The 22,753-nt window shown below is 43.4% G+C and overlaps 1 protein-coding gene across 1 annotated transcript in view; it reads right to left on the reverse strand.

Moving 5' to 3' along the window:
• ATF7 (activating transcription factor 7) overlaps positions 1-22,753 on the reverse strand; it is a 140,357-nt gene that overhangs the window by 51,829 nt on the left and 65,775 nt on the right. Inside the window, exon 4 of the mRNA XM_081318504.1 lies at positions 1,327-1,423. Within this exon, the coding sequence (XP_081174630.1) occupies positions 1,327-1,423 (97 nt within the window). The remainder of the gene's footprint in view (positions 1-1,326; positions 1,424-22,753) is intronic.

Below are 22,753 nucleotides of genomic sequence, written 5' to 3' on the forward strand. Positions count from 1 at the left end.
AAAAAATAATAATAATCCTCTCCTTCAGATCTTACATCTGCCTGTCAAAGGAAACAATATTGGCTTATTAGTGTTGACTTGCTACAAATATATTCATGGACCCAAACTAATTAGAATGATTTTCAATATTTCTATTTTAAGCAAGAATGAAAGCACTTTTCCCTGTCAAGGCTGCAGGAACAGAAGAAATTGCAATTGTCCCTAAGGCAGGGCTTTTCAACCAGTGGTACGGGTACCACTTGTGGTACATTGGCACTTGGCAGGTGGTACGCCACCATCCTAGAAAAGTGGTAGCGGGGGAGGGGAACAAGCTGTACCGGTGGCAGCACCGCACAAGTCTGAGCGAGAGATGGCTGGAGCTGCAGGGCTGTCAGGGCTCAACAGAAGAGCCAGGATCAGTGCTTCTTCGGGGCTGTCAGGGCTGTTGTAAGTCGAGGACTACCTGTACTTCATCACTTTTTTTCCTTTTTGGGGGGGTCATCAAGTTTTTGACACCTTGCTAAGCGACTGGTGGTACTCGGATGTTGCCATATCCTAAAAGTGGTACAATGGGTGAAAAGGTTGAAAAGCCCTGGTCTAAGGGATGCAGATAAAGAAACCAAAATATGCAAGGACAGCCTGTGTAAAGGAAATAACTGTTTAACTGAAATTCCTTTCCTCTACCTAGCACTCTTCAGGTATGTTGAGACTGCAACTCCCTATGTTCCCAGTCAACATGGGAGAGAAATGTCTTGGAAGTATTTTTCTTCTCCATTTGAGACTTTATAACAAGAGAATTTCTTACCAGATCTGTAACCTGTCGGTCTTGTTCTTAAAAGATCCAAAACACAATTGGTAGAAGAGAAAAAGAATGCTCTTGTCTGTGTTACATGGCCTGCTGCTAGGCTACCAGGAATATTTTCCTCAAATCTGTGCATATCTAAGAGAGATTAGTCTGGGCTTTGCGAATGCCTTCCCCGCAAAGTGCTAGGTGAGGTTTCACATGTAATTAAGTGATCACCTAACACTTAAGAAAAACCAACACCTGGGAGTAGAAAAGGAAGTTGGGCAGTCAATTATTGTTTGTCACCCTGAAATTACACGTGATGTGTTAAAAGAACTGTTTGTAAACCTTTCACTTTTAAGGCACAACATCTGACACTTCTGTAATACATAAAAAGGTAGAGATCTATTTAGTAGCGTTTCTTTTTTCTTTACCTTGATTACCTGAAGTCTGCAAAACAGGTGGAACAAGCAATACCTAAGTGCATTCAGCTCCTATTATCAATCTTACAATGGGCTCCACTAAACGTTTCCCTTTAAATTGATCTGGAACGTGGCACATACCTGCTATGATGACTGAATCTGTTCTGGAAGGACCAAATTTCAACGTCATCTCATGCTTGAGTTTATGAACGGCCAGGTGGTCTTCATTGGTAAATCTCTGGAATGAGACAAGTACATGCATTTTCATCCTAGAACGTACATTCTACAGCAGGATTTGAGTTGGGAAAGAAAGGCTCTAAGACAGGCTATAATAAAATCTCTAAAGTGTGTGCTAAACAAAACAGAGCATGACAGATTGTGAGAGAAGTGCTGTGCAAACACAATAGCTCTAAATTGAAGGGGGGGGGACCGTAACATGCAGAGCTCTTCGCTAAGAAGGAAATGGAGTTAATAATCACATTTTTTAAAAAAAAGGGGGGGAGGAAAGGCCACAGTTCATAGTTACTGCAACTCAACTAGGAAATATGTAATGCTCTCTCTGCAGTAACCTGCAAAATGTGTCAGTTTTGTTACTGACTAATGGAGAGAGAAATTATTTACTACTGGCAATGGAAGGAGTGGGAAGGATCAGCTAATGGTTTGAGTTGTGCCAAACAGAGCTGGCATCTACAAGGTGATTTGATCCTGCCGTTTATGAAACATGACAGAACTAAGCTGGCCCAAGAACTTTATTCTAATGGATGCAAACACAGAGAAATGCAACAACTCAATCACTGCTCCCAGTGAATAATGGCCTGCCTATCTTGTGTGCCAGAATATGCTATGCTGCACCTGCAGCATGATTACAAGAAGGAATTAAGCATAGCTGGTCTCTGGGACCTTGGTAGCAAACACGGACACTCTCTGCTGCCAAGACCTCAAGGCTAAGGATGTATCATATAGTCCTGCTAGGGCAGGGGTGTCAAACTCAATTTCATTGAGGGTCGCATCAGCATTGCGGTTGCCCTCAGGGGGCCGGGTGGGTATGGCCAGGGTGGGCGTGGCCTACTGGGTGGGCGTGGCCAGCTCTACATCGTTCGCATCAAGGGTGCCTATGGGGGCCTGGGCAGGAGTGGGACAATCTCAGGGTCTCTGGCAGAAGGAGGGTCTCTGGGACGGGGCCAAGGCAGCGGGGGCCGTTCCCTCACTGTTTCCAGGATGGCTTCGCGGGCCACATGAAACCACTTCACGGGCCAGATCTGGCCCCCAGGCCTTGTGTTTGACATGTCTGTGCTAGGGCTTCTAAGCAACCCCACACTGAACTGAAACTATATTCCAATGTCCCATTTATTATATTTTCTTCCCATTCTGAGATTCTGAAAAGGAAAAAAAAATGCTTCTGAGTTAACTGTGTGACTGCAACCATATCCTTTTTTTTTTTGGACAATGCTCCAGAACTAGTTTGCTGCTGCTGCTGCTGCTCTTTTCTGGAATGCTTTAAAAAAGAAAAGAAAAGCCATGCATATGCTCAAATCGAAGTAAAAGAGTACTAGCTATGCAAGTATTAAAAGCAGTTTCTCCCCTTGTGAGCTAAAAATCAGGATCTATGCTTTACTCCAGATCCTGAATGTATGCCCTAGGTCAGGGGTAGGCAACCTTGGCTCCTTTATGACTCGTGGACTTCAACTCCCAGAATTCCTGAGCCAGCCATGCTGACGGGAAAGGGAGAGGTTTCCAAGCTGAGCCATGCTGATTCAGGAATTCTGGGAGTTGAAGTCCATGAGTCATAAGGAAGCCAAGGTTGCCTACCCCTGACCTAGGTCAGACATGTCAAACTCGCGATGTCACGTGACACTGCACAATGTATCAGGACAGTTTTGCCATTGTTGGTAATGGGGTGGGCGCGGTTTCTAGATGATGCATCCGGCCCGCGGGCCGGCAGTTTGACACCCCTGCCCTAGGTGGATACCACTACCTGAGAAGCCATACCTATTTACTTCAAGAAAGAAGCAGATTATAGGTAGCAGATTTATGACCATTCATTCAGTGACTGACTGAAGTTATAGTGACTGGTCCCCACAGTTATGGCTATTGCAGTGCTCTCAGTCACATAATCAAAATTCGACTGCAGGGGCTCTTGAACTCCCCCTGACACCTCTCTTCCCCTCATCTCTGACCTTTTGGATCCCTTGTATTCTCTCACATACCCCTGCCGTCCCCTTCCCCATCCTGCTGCTGGCCTGGGATCCAGATGCTCTGTGAGGATGCAGCCCTGGGATGTGCAGGGGGCCAAGAGCATCATCTGAGGAAGGGAGCTTGCCAGGCCTGGCCAGGGAGGAGGCAGCGAGATGGTGAGGCACAGTGCTGTTGGTGTACGGCAACAGCAATAGCACTTAGACTTATATACCGCTTCTCAGTGCTTTACAGCCCTCTCTAAGCGGTTTACAGAGTCAGCCTATTGCCCCCAACAATCTGGGTCCTCACTTTTGCCACCTTGGAAGGATGGCTGAGTCAATCTTGAGCGGTGCCTTTTAACCACTGTGCCACCCACAGCTCCCTGGGTGAAGTTGGAGGCTGTGTGGGAGGCACAGTATGGGGTGGCAGGAGAGTGGAGCAAGAGGAGGGACGTGGCCTTCCCAGAGTTGCAGTGTGAATTCTGCAGCTTATGATGGAAGCGGTCCTGGAAAATCAGCCCTGTCTATCAATGCACTCTTCTGTATATTTATTTTGTGTAAGTTCAACCGTATTTCTTCTTTCTGAGTCCTACGGGAGAAGGGCGGTATATAAATCTAATAAATAAATAAATAAATAAATAAACTACATCAACAGACTTCTTTCATATTAGTCACTCAGCTTTGTACAATATTCAATCCACATTTGTCACCCACTCATTTTTATCCTATCTCTTCCTGTTTTCTCATGCAAACTTAATCATTTCCACCCTATTCAATTTCTCTTTATGTTTTGACCTGCCATATCCAACTTTCACTTCCATGTAGTAAATTGGGCAGAAACATACTTCTACACTCATGTTTGCTTCTTCTGACCAATATTTGTTTCAAACTAAGTACTATTTAATACTTTTCTACCAATATTTCTGTAACTTAATTTTTTTCTATCAAACTTCCCTTCTTTATTGGTAAATCTGTTGCAGCGCCGTGAAGCCCGGGACGCCTCGCCTGATTTCTTTCTTCTGCCGGCTTGCCGAGGCGACTTTGGGGATTGGGAGGATTCTGGAACAGCTGCTGGGCGCTGCTCTTTGTGGCGCTGAGCCCCCCTCCCCTCCGAACTGTCAGCTTGCTGATCTGAACTGGCGGCGCTTGAGAACTGCCTGCCTGCCGATCTGCCGAGCTTCGCTATGGCGCTGAGCACTGCGACAGCGATGTGAAGTCCGGGATGCCTTGCCTTGCTTCCTTCTTTTGCCGGCTTGCCGAGGCGACTTTGGGGATTGGGGGGATTTTAAAACAGCTGCTGGGCGCTGCTTTTTGTGGCACTGAGCCCCCCCCCCTCCGAACTAGCGGCTTGCTGATTTGAACTAGCGGCGTTTGAGAATCTGCCCGCCTGCCGACCTGCTGCTCTCCGCTATGGCGCCGAGAAGTCCGGGACGCCTTGCCCTGCCTTCCCTCTTCTGCCTGCTCGCCGTGAATACCCTCTGCTTGTCGGAGGGGCAGCGGCGACGATCCCACCGGTCAGAGATCTTTTTACGATCATCAGCTGGCTGGCGCCGTTTTTGGCGGCGCGGAGCCTTTTTCTCCTCCCGGATGGTGGCTGCAGACGGTGGGCCTGGTCATCGGCCTCGGCGGACATGTTGGCGAATTCCCAGACTTAATACATCTGCTGGGATTGCCTCTCTCCGCCGTTGGAAGATTGCCTGGACTGGCGGACGGGCGTTTGGGAAAGAATGCTTCTGTTCTTCCCCCCCCCCCCGGACTGGTGGCGCTGGCGAGGATCGACAGAGGCCTGGCCTGCCTGCTCTTACTTTCCCTGTTGACAGGCAGGCATTTGGCTAGCTCCATGCCCGATGGGAATTAAGATCCCTCCTATTGATAGTCCAGTGTGGCCGGGACCGGACCGTGGTGGGAGGACGGTTTTGGACTGGTCAGCGACCACCTCACTGGTGTGAGAGACCAGTTGGGGTGGCCCTGGCTCAGGATTCCCTTTTCTCTCTCTGCTCCTGATTGGACTCCTCAGCCGGAGTGAGAGGACGACTGAGGTTGTCCCTTGGATTTCCATCTCAGGTGAGAGCTGAGATGGCTTTGCAGACTAGGAGATATGCCTACTGGACTTTTTTACCATCTATACACCATCATTGAGCGTTCCTTTGGACATATTCATAACATCTGCCCTAAAAGACTATCCCAGCGCAGTATGATTTATTATTACTCCGGAGCGGACTTGTATGCCCTTAGGGCAGTTCCTGCCTCATGGGCGCGACCTGTCGCCTGTTTCCATACTCCCCTTAATGACGATCCCAAGCTTTGGGATTCCGAGAGGTGGCTGGGCTTAGATAGGGGCCTCGAGTCAAGACATGCTAAGAGGCCCCTGATAAAATTTTTAGCCGGTTATTTTAAGAGGTTAGGGAGGGGGAGGGAGGGGGGGGGTAGGGAGGGAATCTTTAACCGGCACTCAGTCTGGTCCTGTTAGAGGTCCTGACGGGACGGGGTCGGGGGAGGTGGCTGCTGGTTCTGGGAATGTGGGGGTGGGGCTTCAAATCCCCACGGCGATAGGGAATGGCAGCAGGTGTTTGCGCGGAGGGCCATATCAACATCTGGGATCGCGCCCCCGCTATCTCCGAGCGGTGGCGCGCTCCGACCCTCCGGTTAGCACCCTCTTACCCGGGGATGAGGGTGATCAGGCCCCTGAGCTCAGGTTGGTCTATTTTAACGCTAGATCCGTAGTTAACAAAGCTCCCCTCATCCGTGATCTGATCGAGGAGGAATGTGCGGATCTAGCGTGCATCACGGAAACTTGGTTGGGTTCGGAGGGAGGGGTGCCTCTCACCGAGTTATGCCCGCCAGGTTTCCGGGTGCTGCACCAGCCACGGGCTCAGGGCAGGGGTGGTGGGGTGGCAGTGGTTATTTGGGAGACTTTGTGTCCCCGGGAGGCCACCATTGTCCAGATGGCCGGGAGTGAATCCCTCCTCTTGAGATGTGGTCCTCGGGTTCAGTTGGGCTTGTTGCTCACATACCTGGCGCCCAGCTGTGTGGCAACAGCCCTGCCTGAGCTGCTCGACACCCTCTCAGGGTTGGCGGTGGAGTTCCCCAGGCTTATAGTCCTGGGTGACTTCAACCTGCCATCACTGGGGGGGTCGTCGGAGTTAGCTCGGGAGTTCATGGCTTCCATGACAGCCATGGGCCTGACCCAGGTTATTGAGGGCCCTACTCACGAGGGGGATCATACTCTCGACCTGGTGTTCCTGTCTGGACAGTGGTTGGATGATCTGGGAGGGGGTTCTCCGTCCATTACCCCTCTGTCATGGTCAGATCATCATCTCCTGAGGCTGGTTTTCCGTCATGCCATCCCCCGCCGCTGGGCGGCGGAACCGACCAGGTGGTTCCGCCCCAGGCGCCTAATGGACCCGGACCGGTTCCAGAGGGCGCTTGGGCCGATACCTATCACCCTTACCCACAGCCCAGTCGATGCTCTGGTGGAGGCCTGGGAAACGGCTGCCACCAGGGCACTCGACTGCGTTGTACCCATGCGACCTCTGACTCGGCGCAGATCCCGCTGGGCCCCATGGTTCTCTGTGGAGCTCCGGGAGATGAAGCGTCGGAGACGAGGTCTAGAGAGCGGTTGGAGGTCCAGCCGATCCGAATCCGACCGATTGCAGTTAAGAACCTTTATAAGGTCTTATCTTGCGGCGATAAGGACGGCGAAGTCTAACTACTTTGCCGCCCTTATCGCGTCCGCAGATAATCGCCCGGCCGCCCTGTTTAGGGTGACTCGCTCCCTCCTTAACCAGGAGGTGAGAGAGGATCCCTTGCAGGGACGAGCCGAGGAGTTTAGTCATCATCTGGCGGACAAAATCGCTCGGATCCGGACCGGCCTGGACTCTGACTGGGCAGAGTCTGATGTGGAGGAATCAGGCGGTCTTGAGCATGTTATCTGGACTGAGTTCGACCCTGTTTCCCCTGATGATGTGGACAGGATCATGGGGAGACTGAGCTCCACCACCTGTTTGTTGGATCCGTGCCCCTCCTGGCTAGCTTATGCGGCTCGGGAGGGAACATGAGGCTGGTTCCATGCAGTAATAACTGCTTCTCTGAAGGAGGGTGTCTTCCCTGCCGCCTTGAAGGAGGCGGTGGTGAGACCCCTCCTCAAGAAGCCTGCTTTGGACCCGGCTGCTTTAGACAACTACCATCCAGTCTCCAACCTTCGCTTTCTGGCGAAGGTTGTTGAGAGTGTGGTGGCGCATCAGCTCCCTCTGTTCCTGGAGGAAACTGATTATCTGGACCCGTACCAATCGGGCTTCAGGCCCGGACACAGCACGGAGACGGCATTGGTCGCGCTGGTGAATGATCTCTGGAGGGCTAGGGACAGGGGTTGCTCCTCTGTCCTGGTCCTATTAGATCTCTCAGCGGCTTTCGATACCATCGACCATGGTATCCTGCTGCGGCGTCTCAGGGGGTTGGGAGTGGGAGGCACCGTTCTACGGTGGTTCTCCTCCTACCTCCAGGGCCGTTCGCAGTCGGTGTTGACAGGAGGGCAGAGATCCGCCCCGAGGTCTCTCATTTGTGGAGTTCCTCAGGGGTCGGTTCTCTCGCCTCTCCTGTTCAACATCTACATGAAGCCGCTGGGCGAGATCATTCGTGGTTTTGGGGTGGGGTATCACCAGTACGCTGATGATACCCAACTTTTTCTTTCCACCCCGAACCAACCCAGTGATGCCCTCTCCGTGATGTCCCAGTGCCTGGAGGCGGTTCAGGTCTGGATGGGGAGAAACAGGCTTCGTCTCAATCCCGCCAAGACTGAGTGGCTGTGCATATCGGCGTCTCGGGTTAACCAAGTTATTCCACCTCTAACGATGGGGGGTGAGGTGTTACCCCCCGTTGATAGGGCTCGCAACTTGGGCGTCCTCCTGGATTCACGGCTCAATTTTGAAGATCACATAGGAGCCGTGACCAGGGGGGCTTTTGCACAGGTTCGCCTGGTGCGCCAGTTGCGTCCCTATCTGGACCGAGACGCCCTACGCACAGTCACTCATGCGCTTGTGACCTCCCGTTTGGACTACTGTAACGCTCTCTACATGGGGCTGCCCCTGAAGACCACTCGGAGGCTTCAACTGGTGCAGAATGCGGCCGCGCGAGTTGTAATGGGGGTTTCCCGATACTCCCATGTAACACCTCTACTCCGCGAGCTGCATTGGCTTCCGGTTGCCCTCCGGGTGAAATTCAAGGTGCTGGTTATCACCTATAAAGCCCTACATGGCCTGGGTCCGGGTTATTTGAGGGAACACCTGCTGCCGGCATCAAACGCCCTTCGCCCAGTGCGCTCCCACAGGGAGGGTCTGCTCAGGGTTCCGCCGGTGAGAGATTGCCGGCGGGTGACACCCAGGGGGAGGGCCTTCTCAGTGGGAGCGCCTGCCCTCTGGAACCAGCTGCCGGTGGAGCTGAGGACTGCCCCCGACCTCCGATCATTCCGCCGGGGCCTGAAGACCTGGCTCTTTGAGCTCCCGGGCCCAGGCTGAGGAGAAAATTTTAACTGGGGTTTTTAAGTGTACAGGGTGAATTTAATATTTTTTAACTGGTTTTTAACTTTTGTATGTTTTGATTTTTAATTCCCTGTAAACCGCCCTGAGTCCTCAGGGAAAGGGCGGTATACAAATGTGATAAAATAAAATAAATAAAATAATAAAATAAATTTAGTAAAATGTCTACTGGCTTCATACATTATTGTAAATTGCTACAATAAATTGTTCATTATTTATTTCCCAATCTAAAGTTATTCTGGTACCCAAGTAATGTTTGAACAGAAACAAACTATTTATTATTCTTTGTTTAGAAACAAGAATAGTTTCCTGACCAAAAGGAATAATAATAATAATAATAATAATAATAATAATAATAATAATAATAATAATAATAATAATAATAATAATAATAATAATAATAATCCGCCATTACGATGCCTTGAATTGAGTTTAAAAACATGAAATGGTATTTTCCCCCCTTGTATTATCAGGCTGAGAAGATTCAGCTTTTTGGACTTGTGTATCAAGAATGTCAAAACAGTTGTAAAGGGGAAGTGGTAATGCAGAGGGAGAGGAGATGGTAAATTGGTGGATAAATGCAAGTTGTGTACTTCACAACTGAATGGGCATCACAACTCAGCCATCAAACCACTGCTCCAAGCAGAAACAGAGGAACACCCAGCAGAAAAATGTAAGGCTCCATACTATGTAATTGCCCATATGAATATTTTGCTAACTGGAGTAAGATATGCAGTATGATTGCTGCATTATTTATTGCACAGTTGAAATCATATGGTTGGTAAGGCTCTTTTATTGATACTGGGATTTTGCCTTGGGAGCTGACCCTGGTCCTGCCTTGCACTAGCTACCTGGGAAAGAGCTATCTGTTGTTATATTCATGCCACACATCCTTATATCAGCACTGCAAAAAGAAAACACACACACACCTCTGTTCTTCACCGCCGAAGTTTACAAGCTTTAAATAGGGTTTTAGTAGCTTTACAATGTGCTTCAGGCAAACCAAAACAGATTCAGCTGCTTTCTAATTAATGCCAAAACCTGGAGGCAAAATGTAACTTTTCAGTCCTAAATCATCTGTCTGCACACAGAAGGCAAAGTGATGGAACATAAAATGAAAAGGATAGGAATTGGAAATAGAGAATCAGTGTTTTTAATCTCTCTCAAATTTGCCACTTCCAAACTTTGAACAGGCTTTGTCAGGCATGGACTGAGGGAATAATATCTCTGCCAAATTTTTGCAACACTATTAAAAAAACTGCAATGGCTAACATTTCGCTTCCATGCAACATAAAAGCACAGTTTGCACTGGGCTTGATAGCCCTAAACATGTGCTCTCTGCTTCTATCCGCATATAAAGTATTCAGTTTGAGAAAATCATAGGATAGCAAAGCTTTTTCACTTCTCAAGCTTCTCTTATGAAGTTAAAGGGATTCCTTCAATATGTGTACCACAGATGTGAATCTGCTCCAAGTGACAGAATATATATATATATTTCATTTATCCAGAATCCATTTATATCACATTTCATAATTGTATAGGTAGAACAATGTGCTTATTCTGGGGATTCTGCCATCTCTCCGAGGGGGGGGGAGAGGATGGTTACTTAAGGCGATCTTCAAACAACAGGGAACGTTTGAACTGGGGGAGGGAGGGGGACAGACAGATCTGGATTGCATCTTCATTTACAACTGAAAAGGAAAGCAATAACCATAAAACCCACGGAAGGGCCTGACACCTAAGCAAATGATGAGAGCCTGACCAAATGGATGAGGGGAGGGGGCTGAAATGGGAATGCTTTATATAGGATTGAAATGTAACTTTGTTAGATTCCGTCTTGTATTGCCACAATCGATTCCATCCTAGTAAACATTTTCCTTTTGGACTAAACTTGCATCCAAGAGTTCTTATTTCCTAAGATGTGGATTGAGGTGGGTCCTGACAGGTGCTTCCTTTTCAAACTATTATAACGTTACTATATTAAGTGGCATCTCCATCTATGCCATAGAAGAAAAAAGAAGGCAGAATTGGCCATACTGTATTGTCAAGGTTCAGGCTAAGACGGTTCAGGCTAAAACGATTGGTTTGTTTATGGTTGCATAGTAAACGTATGGTCTCTGACCTGCAAAACCTTATGAGATATTTGGGTCAATTAAATAGTATGTGGTTTACATTGTTTATGTGTTATGGGGAAGCTTATGACTAAAAACATCAAATACATAAAGACGGACCATAAATGTTCTCAACCCAGGAAAGCTGAATGTCACATATATAGCTACAGTAATAGATTCCATCTATGAACTAAATTTGTGAATCAATATTCAGGCAAGTTTTTCTTTTACGTTTTAATAACTTTTTTTATCTCTTTTTCTTACCACCTATTAAAAGGAACTTGATAAATTTCAATGCTCTCAATTTACTGTCTGTATTCCTTTGGCCATCATCAATCAATGATACCTACAATAATGTATATTCTTTTCTGGACTAGAATTTATTATCAACACAGAGCTATGCTGTGTTATTCTATAATTCAGAACATTCAATTTGCTCAATGCTTCCAGATAGTGCTGTCAAACATTTGGCAAGGAAATGCACAATTTCCTTCCTTCCTTCCTTTTTTCCCCTCTGTCTCTTTGCTATTGCTTTTCTTTTACCCTATTCCCTCATAGATAGATAGATAGATAGATAGATAGATAGATAGATAGATAGATGAGAGAGAGAGAGAGAGAGAGAGAGAGAGAGAGAGAGAGAGAGGGAGGGAGGGAGGGAGGGAGGGAGGGAGAGAGAGAGAGAGAGAGAGAGAGAGAGAGAGAGAGAGAGAGAGAGAGAGAGAGAGAGAGAGAGAGAGAGACGCTCAAGGTCACCCAGCTGGATTTGTGCCAAAGGCAAGAGTAGAACTCATAGTCTCCCAATTTCTATCCCGATGCCTTAATCCAGGGCTTTTCAACCTTTTCACCCATCGTACCACTTTTAGGACAAGGCAATGTCCGAGTACCACCAGTCGCCCAGCAAGGTGTCAAAAACTTGACCAAAAAAAAAAAAGGAAAAAAATGATAAAGTACAGGTAGTCCTCGACTTACAATTCACAGTGACTGTTCAAAGTTACGACGGCACTGAAAAAAGTGACTTATGACCATTTTTCACACTTATGACCGTTGCAGCATCCCCAGGGTCATGTGATTTACATTCGGATGCTTGGCAATCGATTCATATCTATGATGGTCACATTGTTCCAGGGTCATGTGATCGCCTTTTGTAACCTTCTGACAAGCAAAGTTAGTGGGGAAACCAGATTCACTTAACAATCATGTTACTAATTTAATTTCTCTCTCCCCCCCTCTCTCTCCCTCTCTCTATTTCTCCCTTTCTCCCTCTCCATTTCCCTCCCTCTTTCTCCTTCTCTCTCTCCCTCTCTCTATTTCTCCCTCTCTCTCTCCATTTAATTGATGTTGATATTAATTTAGTCCTTTTATGCAGGATCTGGTCTTTGCTTTCTTTTATACTTGATCTTGTACACTCGAAAGAATTTGCCAGATGATCAGCATACAGACACAATGTTTTAATTAAAAACAATTGTAATAATGAATTGAAAAAAACAACCCAACACATACCAATGGTACCCCAAATTCACATATGCCTGATGTAAGTTATTTTTGTTTGTTTGTGCCTCTGAGTCATTTTTGACTCAACTGTTTGGACTAGTCCCTTCAGTCTTCTTCACAAGGGTTTTTGGAAATGATTTCTTCCTAGGGCTGTGAGAGTGACTGGCCCAAAGTTGCCCAGATCCCTTTATGCCTACAGCAGTGAGCCTGAGGAAATTTAGGCTGTTATTCTGAAGTCCCAAGAATGTTTCCTCAATGTTTCTGCATTTCGCTTATAGAAAATTTATGGGTAAAGATGGAACAGATCCATTTTTTCTCTAGAAGTCTTTGCACGTAGAGAAATGCCAAGATATGCTTGCTTCTAAGCATTACACATAAAAGAAAACTTGGAGACTTGCACTTCTTTTGACATATTTCTCTAAGAAACATCTGCAGAAGCCTTCCTTTCGACATTATTATCTACCTAATAACATCATATCAAAAAAAAAATCTGTGGGTCTTAAGGGGTAGAGGAAATTGTGAATTAAGAGTTTTCCTTGTGTTGACGTGCTGCCACATACCAGCATAAACACATTTCAGTGACTCAACTACAGTCAGCAGTAATCATTCCTATTTCAGAACCCCATCTCTCTTCAAAAGGCAGGCCGTGCTTGACTGCAAAAATCAAAGCTGTCTTGCTGGCCCACGAAAGACAGGAACAAGCAGCTGCATTTTCAGGATAAGAAAGTTCTTTATTAAATATGCAAATGTCTCAAGAAATGTGAAGATGCAGTATGTGTCCCAGTCAAACATCTTTCTCAGAGGAAATGATTCATGTTGACTAACAGCCTAAATAAGCCTACTGCATCTAGCACTTCTGGGCCCACAAGCATCCTATACTAGATTCACTAACAGTCATTCTTTCATCTTATTCACCAACAAACTTCATCCCTGCTTAATGGATGAGAAACTGAGGCACTACAGACAGCAAGTTCCTTTTTTAACATCTGTTATCTCTCCTACACCATTAAATTCAAAAGACATAACTATCACATTTTGACCTCCTGCCACCTTTACCTGATAAAAATACTAAAGTATGAATTTAATCAGAACTATAAAGTATGTTCAATGTGTGTCCGACACATGGAGGCAATTACTATAAATATGACATTCATTCACCTAGTCTGCTTACTATAACTATGAAACATGATGGATTTGTTTGCACAACACATGGGAACAATGATACAAATTACAGTCTAGGTGTGAAATGAAATAATGACATGTAATGTTTGAAACAAGAAGTCATTCAGGATTCACAGATCAAACAATCATATAGCAACTCTGGGGCCTACCCCAAAATCAAATATTTATCTTGGACACTTTATAAATGTTATTTACTCAGGCACTAACCATACTGAACAATATAAATTATTTTCACTGAGACTGAAAAAAGATTCTGGTGGATTTGTAAAAACCAAAAAAAACCCAAAACCATTTTGTATATCATTTATTACACTTCGCTTGCCATTTTTTTTTTTTGCATTTTCTTCTTAGAAGTGTTTCCCAGTTGCCTAAATCTTAGATAGATCAGAATAACATTCCTTTGAATTACTGTTTGTATTTGTTCGAATTTTATTCTCATCCCATTATTTAGTGTTATAATAGTATTATATCTTAACTGGAAAGACTTGTATTCATGTATTCTTCTCCAAAGCCCTTCAGATGTGTTAGATCAAGTTTGTCATTCCAAATCAAGCAAATTATGAAACATGAAATCTAGTATGTTTAGGGAGAATCAAGTTTGATGGGGGAAGTTACACTAAAAAATGTTGGTATCTTACTTCAGACTAAGTAGTAATCTCTCCATGCAGGATCCTGAAATTTAAGGACACAAATTGTTTGACTGGCCACTTACTGGCCACTTCTAAATGAGTTTATTTGGAAACTTATGTGGCTGTCTATCTTATACCAAATAATCCTAGCCAGCTCACAATAAAACAGACAATATATTCACAATATAAATAAAATAGATGGATCACATAAAACCTAAAAATTATGGTTAAAATACTTTATTTCAAGCTTTTAGTATTAGCAAAGGACATAAACTTTCCCTCTATTTCAGATACTTAGGCATGTAATTAAAATACTAACTATATATACAAAGGTGATACCAGATGGAGGGATCCCCCAAACTGCTGAGGAATTAAAATCTGTAGAGATTTCCAACTAGCGGTAATAACAACACAATAAGATTGAGTATGCCCACAAGCCAGTCATTTGATAGAAACTGGAGAAAGTGGAAGAAAATTCTTATGGCTGCAATTTTGAATAGCAGCATTCTATATTATAATGTTTCATTGCAGATATTTCTTATGTGAGATCATAGGAACTAAATGTTGCCATTTGCCATGATATATTAATAACTGTCAAGCCTTCAGATAAAAATTTCAGCCAACAAGCAAAATTGTACTTGATAATATTAATAACACGAAGATCTCTCATGATTTTTTCAGTTGGTTGATATATTGGTTTGGTTACTATGTTTTGCAAATTTATTTATTTAGATTTTTTTTAAAACCCTGGGACTAGCAAGGTGTCAAAAACTTGATGACCCCCCCCCCAAAAAGGAAAAAAGTGATGAAGTACAGGTAGTCCTCGACTTACTAAGTTTGCTGAGTGACTGTTTGAAGTTACAATGGCACTGAAAAAAGTGCCCCCCAAGCCACAGCCGAGCAAGACACCTGCCTGCCCACCCAGTGGCGCTCTTCCTCTTGTCTGAGGTTTTCATTGTTGTGAGCATTTCTGTTGAAAATTGGCAGTGGCGGTGGGGTGGGGTGTTTGGTTTTTATTCCCCCTCCCCTGCTGGGTGGTTGCAGCAGGTTTTGGTCACTTCACATGACCCTGGGACACTGTGACCGTCATAAATATGAATCAGTTGCCAAGCATCTGAAAGTAAATCACAAGACCCTGGAGATGCTGCAACATTCCAGCTGATGGGCGCTTCTTCTGGGCTTAGCAAAAGCGCCAGGATCAGCGCCGAGCTCCAGCTGGAGCCTGGCGCTGATCCTGGCACTTCTGCTGAGTCCTGACAGCCCCCAAAAGCACTGATCCTGGCGCTCCCGCTGAGCCCTAACAGCCCTGCAGCTCCAGCCATCTCTCGCTCAGGCTTGTGCGGTGCTGCCACCGGTTCAGCTCATTCCCATCCCCCGCTACGACTTTTCTAGGATGGTCATGTACCACCTGCCAGGTGCCAATGTACCACAGGTGGTACCCGTACCACTGGTTGAAAAGCCCTGGGCTAGGCCGCTCCAGGACAGTAATGTGCTTCTTCTTGAGTCACTCCTTTGTTGCCTTGGCTGTGTGTTTGGGGCCATTGCCATGCTGGAATACCAATCCACGACCCATTTTCAATCCCCTGGCTGAGGGAAGGAGGTTCTCACCCAAAATTTGACGGTACATGACCCTGTCCATCGTCCCTTTGATGCACTGAAGGTTTCCTGTCCCCTTAGCATAAAAACACCCGCAAAGCATAATGTTTCCACCTCCATGTTTGACAGTGGGGATGGCGTTCTTGGGGTCATAGGCAGCATTCCTCCTCCTCCTCCAAACACAGCAAGTTGAATTGATGCCAAAGAGCTCGATTTTGGTCTCATCTGACCACAACACTTTCACCCAATTCTCCTCTGAATCATTCAGATGTTCATTGGCAAACTTCAGACGGGCCTGTACATGTGCTTTCTTGGGCAGGTGGACCTTGCAGGTGCTGCAGGATTTCAGTCCTTCACGGCATAGTGTGTAACCAATTGTTTTTTTGATGACTACGGTCCCAGCTGCCTTGAGATCATTGACAAGATCCTCCCATGTAGTTCTGGGCTGATTCCTCACTGTTCTCATGATCATCGAGACTACGTAAGGTGAGATCTTGCATGGAGCCCCAGACAGAGGGAGATTGAAAGTTATTTTGTGTTTCTTACATTTGTGAATAATCGCAATAACTGTTGTCACCTTGTCACCGAGCTGCTTGGTGATAGTGTTGTAGCCCATTCCAGCCTTGTCTACAATCTTGTCCCTGACATCTTTGGTTAGCTCTTTGGTCTTGGCCATGGTGGAGAGTTTGGAATCTGATTTGCTTCTGTGGACAGGTGTCTTTTATACAGGTAACAGTGCTGAGATTAGGAGCACTCCCTTTAATAGAGTGCTCCTAATCTCAGCTCGTTACCTGTATAAAAGACTCCTGGGAGCCAGAAATCTTGCTGATTGATAGGGGATCAAATACTTATTTCACTCATTAAAATGCAAATCAATTTGTAACTTTTTTGAAATGCATTTTTCTGGATTTTTTTGTTTTTATTCTGTCTCTCACTGTTAAAATAAACCTACCATTAAAATTATAGACTGATCATTTTTTGTCAGTGGGCAAACATGTAAAATTAGCAGAGGATCAAATAATTTTTTCCCCTCACTGAGGGTTAGATACTTATTGATGAAAATATCATGACACTTGGTACTTAAAAGTTTAGTGAACCCTTCTGAATGTTCAATATTCTTGCATAAATGTGTCCTAAAATGTGATGTACTCCACACAAGCCGTAAACCTAGATAAAATTAAACAAATGAGTCAAAACATTATACCTGTCCATTTATTCACTAAAGAAAATGATCCAAAACTTTATAAATAAATCACAAATAAAATGGTAGCAGGGACAACTATGTTTAATTTCACTATGTAAAACCTCTATGTAGTAAACTAATTATATAATTCATAGGTTCTTCACTTGGTGGCAGCACCTAGCTGAACTTGGCAGATTTTTTTAAAAAACTAAGCAGAATCAGACCTGGTTTGTATTAGGATAGGAGACTACTAGGAAATTCCAAGGCTGTAAGCTACAATGGGAAGCTGGAAAAAACACCATGAAATAAGTCAACCAAAAAATGCTTCTGTATTGTTACCAAAATAATAATACATGGATATGGCTATCTAGTGATCAAGAGCCAAGCTTCATTAAGGATATCATTATCATTTACACTGCTGTTACCTATACATAATTTTAATATTTTCAGATTAAACTGTTAAAAAATGAAGGCAATATGATTCTATTAAAATCCCTTTCATATCAACAACCATCAAATTATCCACCAAGTGTTTGAAACAACCAGAGAAAAATTAGATTCAAAATCTGATCTTGGAGCTTCCCGATTCATCTTGCCAAATTTTATAAACAAGATTTTGTAATCTAGATTGCATATGCAATGAATCTGCTAGTGTCACTTGAGATGTCTGTTTTTTCTCAACCACGGAGGCACCAGTTTCTCTTTTTATTTATCTCATAAATAGGGTAAATATTCTATTTATCTCATGAATGGCCCAAATATTCATCACATGTTTTGGAATACACACATACACCCCTGCATTGAGGACCTGACCAGGAATTCATAGATTGGTGGACCTATGTATCAATGGCTTCCTCTCTATGAATACAGGTAATCCACAATTTATGACCGTTAATTGAGCTTGACAATTATGGTCATAAGTTGTGGCAGTTCTAAAGTGGGTCATCGCATGAAAAACCTGATTTTATCACTTTTTTGTGACAGTCATTAAGCAAATGCAGCAGTCATAAAGCAAACCCATTGGACTGGAAGTACATGCTGGTTTCTGGCAAAAATGTAAATTGTAGTCAAATGAAATGGGAACTGGGTAGTAAGTACTATGAGGGGGGGGAGTCTGTGGCAACCTTAAATGGTCACTACGTGACTAGTCATAAGTTGAGGACTACCTGTATTAGCTTGAGAAACACTTAAGGAAATTCAAGGAGATTTTTGACATTGCTTTCCTCTACTTCATTTTTTCGGGAAATCTGAGAACCAAAAGGGGACATCTTTCTTAAGCTTTCTGGCTTCCCAAAAGCTTCTGAAATTTTATTGGCTTTTACTGCTTGTAAAGCCTTTTAATATTTTTTCACCCCTTCTAAAACTTTATTACTTGGATTATTTTTATTATTCAATTCTAATTCTCTGGTCCTCTGAATTAACTCCATCTTGCTTTTGTTTTTCAGTTTATTAAGGCGGGAAGAGAATTGTATGCTAACACCTTATATAAAATTTATTTGTAGTCCAAACTGTAAATAAGGATTTATGTGCAGCATTAATATGGAAGTAACCTGTTAAAATAGCATTTATTATACTAATATAGTTCTTATTTTAATATAACTTTTTATTCTTCTAACATTAAGAACAAAAGAAATTACAGCCATCAAACTGCCATGGAGAAGTACTATAATTCCTATCACATTATTTTTGTCTTGGTAGCTCAGAAATAATAGTAAACTTCCTTTAAAATAGAATATAAGCTCATGAAATTATCTATATACATTTTAGGAGTTTCCTATTCAGATATACTTACTTAAAACATCTGTGGCATTTCCATGTCTGGAGGTAAAAAGTAAAATTAAAATTAAAAAAAACAACCCCCAATCACTTATTTTTTTCTGCAGAGAATTTAACGGACTGTGTGCATAATTATTAGGTAAGTGAGTATTTTGACGGTATCATTATTTTCATGCATATTGTCCATCTCCAAGCTGTATAAACTTGAAAGTTTAGTGGATATAAGCATATCAGGTGTTGTGTATTTGTGTAATGAGGGAGGGTGTGGCCTAAGGAGATCAACCCCCTATATCAAGGTGTGCATAATTATTAGGCAGTTTCATTTCCTCAGGCAAAATGGGCCCAAAAAAGAGATTTAGCTGACTCTGAAAAGTCTAAAAATTGTAAAAAGTCTTTCAGAGGGATGCAGCACTCTTGAAATTGCTATGCTATTGGGGCATGATCACAGAGCCATCAAGTTTTCTTGCAAACAGTCAACAGGGTCGCAAGAAATATGTTGAGAAAAAAAGACGCACATTAACTGCCAAAGATTTGAGAAGAATCACACGTGAAGCTACCAGGAACCCATCATCCTCCAGTGCTGTCATATTCCAGAATTGCAACCTACCGGAAGTGCCCAGAAGTACTCGGTATTCAGTGCTCAGAGACGTGGCCAAGGTAAGAAAGGCTGAAACCCGACCACCACTGAACAAGACACATATGTTCAAGCAGCAAGGCTGGGCCAAGAAATATCTGAAGAGAGATTTTTTTTCCAAAGGTTTTATGGACTGATGAGATGAGAGTGACTATTGACGGACCAGATGGATGGGCCCATGGCTGGATCAGTAATGGGTCCAGAGTCCCCTTCAACTCAGATGACAGCAGTGTGGGGGTGGGGTACTGGTACGGGCTGGTATTATTAAATATAAGCTAGTTGGACCTTTTGGAGTTGAAGATGGACTCAAAGTCAACTCCCAAACCTACTGCCAGCTTTTAGAAGACATTTTCTTCAAGCAGTGGTACAGGAAAAAGTCTGCATCTTAAGAACATGATTTTTATGCAGGACAACGCTCCATCGCATGCATCAAAGTACTCCACTGAGTGGCTAGCCAGTAAAGGCCTTAAAGATGAAAGAATAATGACATGGTTCCCTTCCTCATCTGACCTAAACCCTGTTGAGAACTTGTGGGCCCTTCTTAAACAGGAGATTTACGGTGGAGGAAAACAGTACACCTCTTCGAACAGTGTCTGGGAGGCTGCAGTTGCTGCTGCACAAAACGCTGATCGTCAAGAAACTGACAGACTCCATGAATGGAAGGCTTATTACTGTTATTGTACAGAAGGGTGGCTATATTGGTCACTTTTTTTTAAAATGTCAGAAATGTTTATTTGTACATTTTTGGGTTGTTTATCATTCTCACTTTAGCAGATGCAAATAAACGAGGGAGATGGGCAAATTTTCATTTAGTTGCATGATAATTCTGTATACTAATAGTTACCCAGTAATTGTGCACACATAGATATTTTCCTAAGAAAGCCAAAACTTCACTTTTACTTTCTTCAATATTCAGGTTTGAGGTTTATTAGCATTTTTAATTGACCAGGAGCACTGTAGTTGTTCAGTTAGAAAATTAATCCTCCAAAATACAACTTGCCCAATAATTGTGGCCTGCAGTGCAGAGGTGGCCAAGTAAGTGATTATTTATAGAATGAAACCCTACATCACATATCAAATTCTAACTTCCATATTATGGCAGCCAAATGCAGATAGATCAAATTTTTTCCTGTTCAGATGTATCTAAGTCTTCTGATCTAAGAGACATCAGTTTATTAGGGCTTCTATCAACAAGTGTTTCTTATATCTCGTGCTTGGGTCATCTATAATAGGATTAGCCACTTTGGCTTCTGTTGACTTCTGGAATATATCATGGAGAAAGCCCATTGCCTTCTGAAATCTAACCTCTCTTGCTAAATTTCAGAATAATGATTTCCTATTATCTCTCCAATAAAGCATAAACACCCAGGGCATATAGGACAATTTTATATCTCCCTGTTACAACATACAGCGCTTCCAGGGTCTGCATAGCAGCAGTTAAAATCCATCAGAAGACGACCTGTGTCATCAACCAGTTTTAGTGAGCACCTAGTTCATCATCCTAGTGTTCTGCATTGTGATAGATTTAGTTGACATGCTCCCCTATACCCATCTACTGCTCTTTCCCCTCCTTTCAGAGTCCTTTTAGATTTTATTAGGTTTTGGTTTTTATATTTTTTAGGTTTTATACCTAATTTTTTATTTTGATGTATATTTTATGCTTTTTCATGTTTTTTTGTACCATACCCTGCTTGTGCTGTTCTTTGACTGTAATAAAGATTTGATTTGATTTTCACTACTGTATAAGCAAGCCCCAGGATAGAAGTCTTAACTTCAGGGATTTTAATACCGCGGGTTTTTCTTGAGCTTGCAAAATGATCAAGGAAGATGTTTATGTTGCATTAATTGTTGACAAACTTCTAAATAGTAAGTACTGAGACAATTTTGGTATATGGAAGCACGTCCAAAATGTACTTTTTGAGGGGCCACTGAAGTTGCCACGAATCCACTTTATAAAGCCATTTGATTTATGTTTAAGACATAACTTGCATGACAAATTTCCACTTCTGACAAATCACAATAACTACCACCAAGCCTTAGCCAACTGCAATAAATTTATCCAATCCCTTCCATTTCATTTGATGCTGGCTTCATTATAAAGCCAAACAGGATTAAGCAAATGATTTAAATTAATTCCCAGTTCTTCTCTAAAATCTTTATTTTTATAGTACTCGTGATTCATAAAGAGGGAGAAGGGAAAAAAGATTTCTACTGAAAGAAAATTAAGTCTGGTAAGTCCATTAGGAAACCCCCAGTGAACCTACGTGAATCACATACTTTAATGAGTTGATAGAATCTTCACCAGAAAATCATCTCCCTATGTTCACTATTTCCAAACTCCCAGATGTAACTTTGAGACTCTTGCTTCCCTAATTTGTAGTGCTAATAGCTTTTGAAAATAGTCCTGAGCAGTAGCCAAAGCTCTTAAGCTGTTTACTTTCCAGCTGCAGCCCCTTTATAAAAAGCTATATGGTCAGGAGATCAATCCTGATATCACAATGTGAACAATTGTGTACATATTTTTCTGAATACAGCTAGGCCAATAAATCTCATTCTAAAGTTCCACAAAGTTCTTTCTCTCTTTCTCTTCTGTACATCTCTATATCCAATATTCTCAATTTCTTGTCTTAAGCTCATTTGGCAAAGAAGTAAGCATTAAAATTATATTAAAAACATACAGAACATCAAAGCAATTAATCTCTTTTATAATGAGATAAAATGGTTTAAGATAAAGAAAAAATCCCTGGTTGTAAAATAACACAACTAGATTTCTCTAGGTGTTTAGTTGTCATGTTTGAAGTTTACAGATCTAATATACTAAAGTGCTGAATTAAGAATGTGGGAAAAGCTCCATAGCTAAGAGGCAACTTCTGTATTTCAAACATTGGTCAAGTATTTAATAGCCAATGGTATAGCTTCTTAGCAATTCCTAGGATACCAGAAGAAAAAAACAGGCAATGGTCCAAAGGAGCTTCAAAAAATTAGTGACCCTCTTGGTAAAACTGTCCAGCTATGATCAAGTTTTGATTGCTACCACAACATGATTTGAACAGGGTTTCCCACTGTGGCCAGCCTATAAGCTGGAGCCCAGCGCTGATCCTGGCACTTCTGCTGAGCCCTGACAGCCCTGCAGCTCCAGCCGTCTCTCACTTAGGCTTGTGCGGTGGTGCCCCCGGTTCAGCTCATTCCCCTCCCCCGCTACCACTTTTCCAGGATGGCCGCGTACCACCTGCCAGGTGCCAATGTACCACCAGTGGT

This window comes from Vipera berus, assembly GCF_964194415.1.
Source record: "Vipera berus genome assembly, chromosome: 2".
In the NCBI taxonomy this organism is placed as follows: domain Eukaryota; kingdom Metazoa; phylum Chordata; class Lepidosauria; order Squamata; family Viperidae; genus Vipera; species Vipera berus.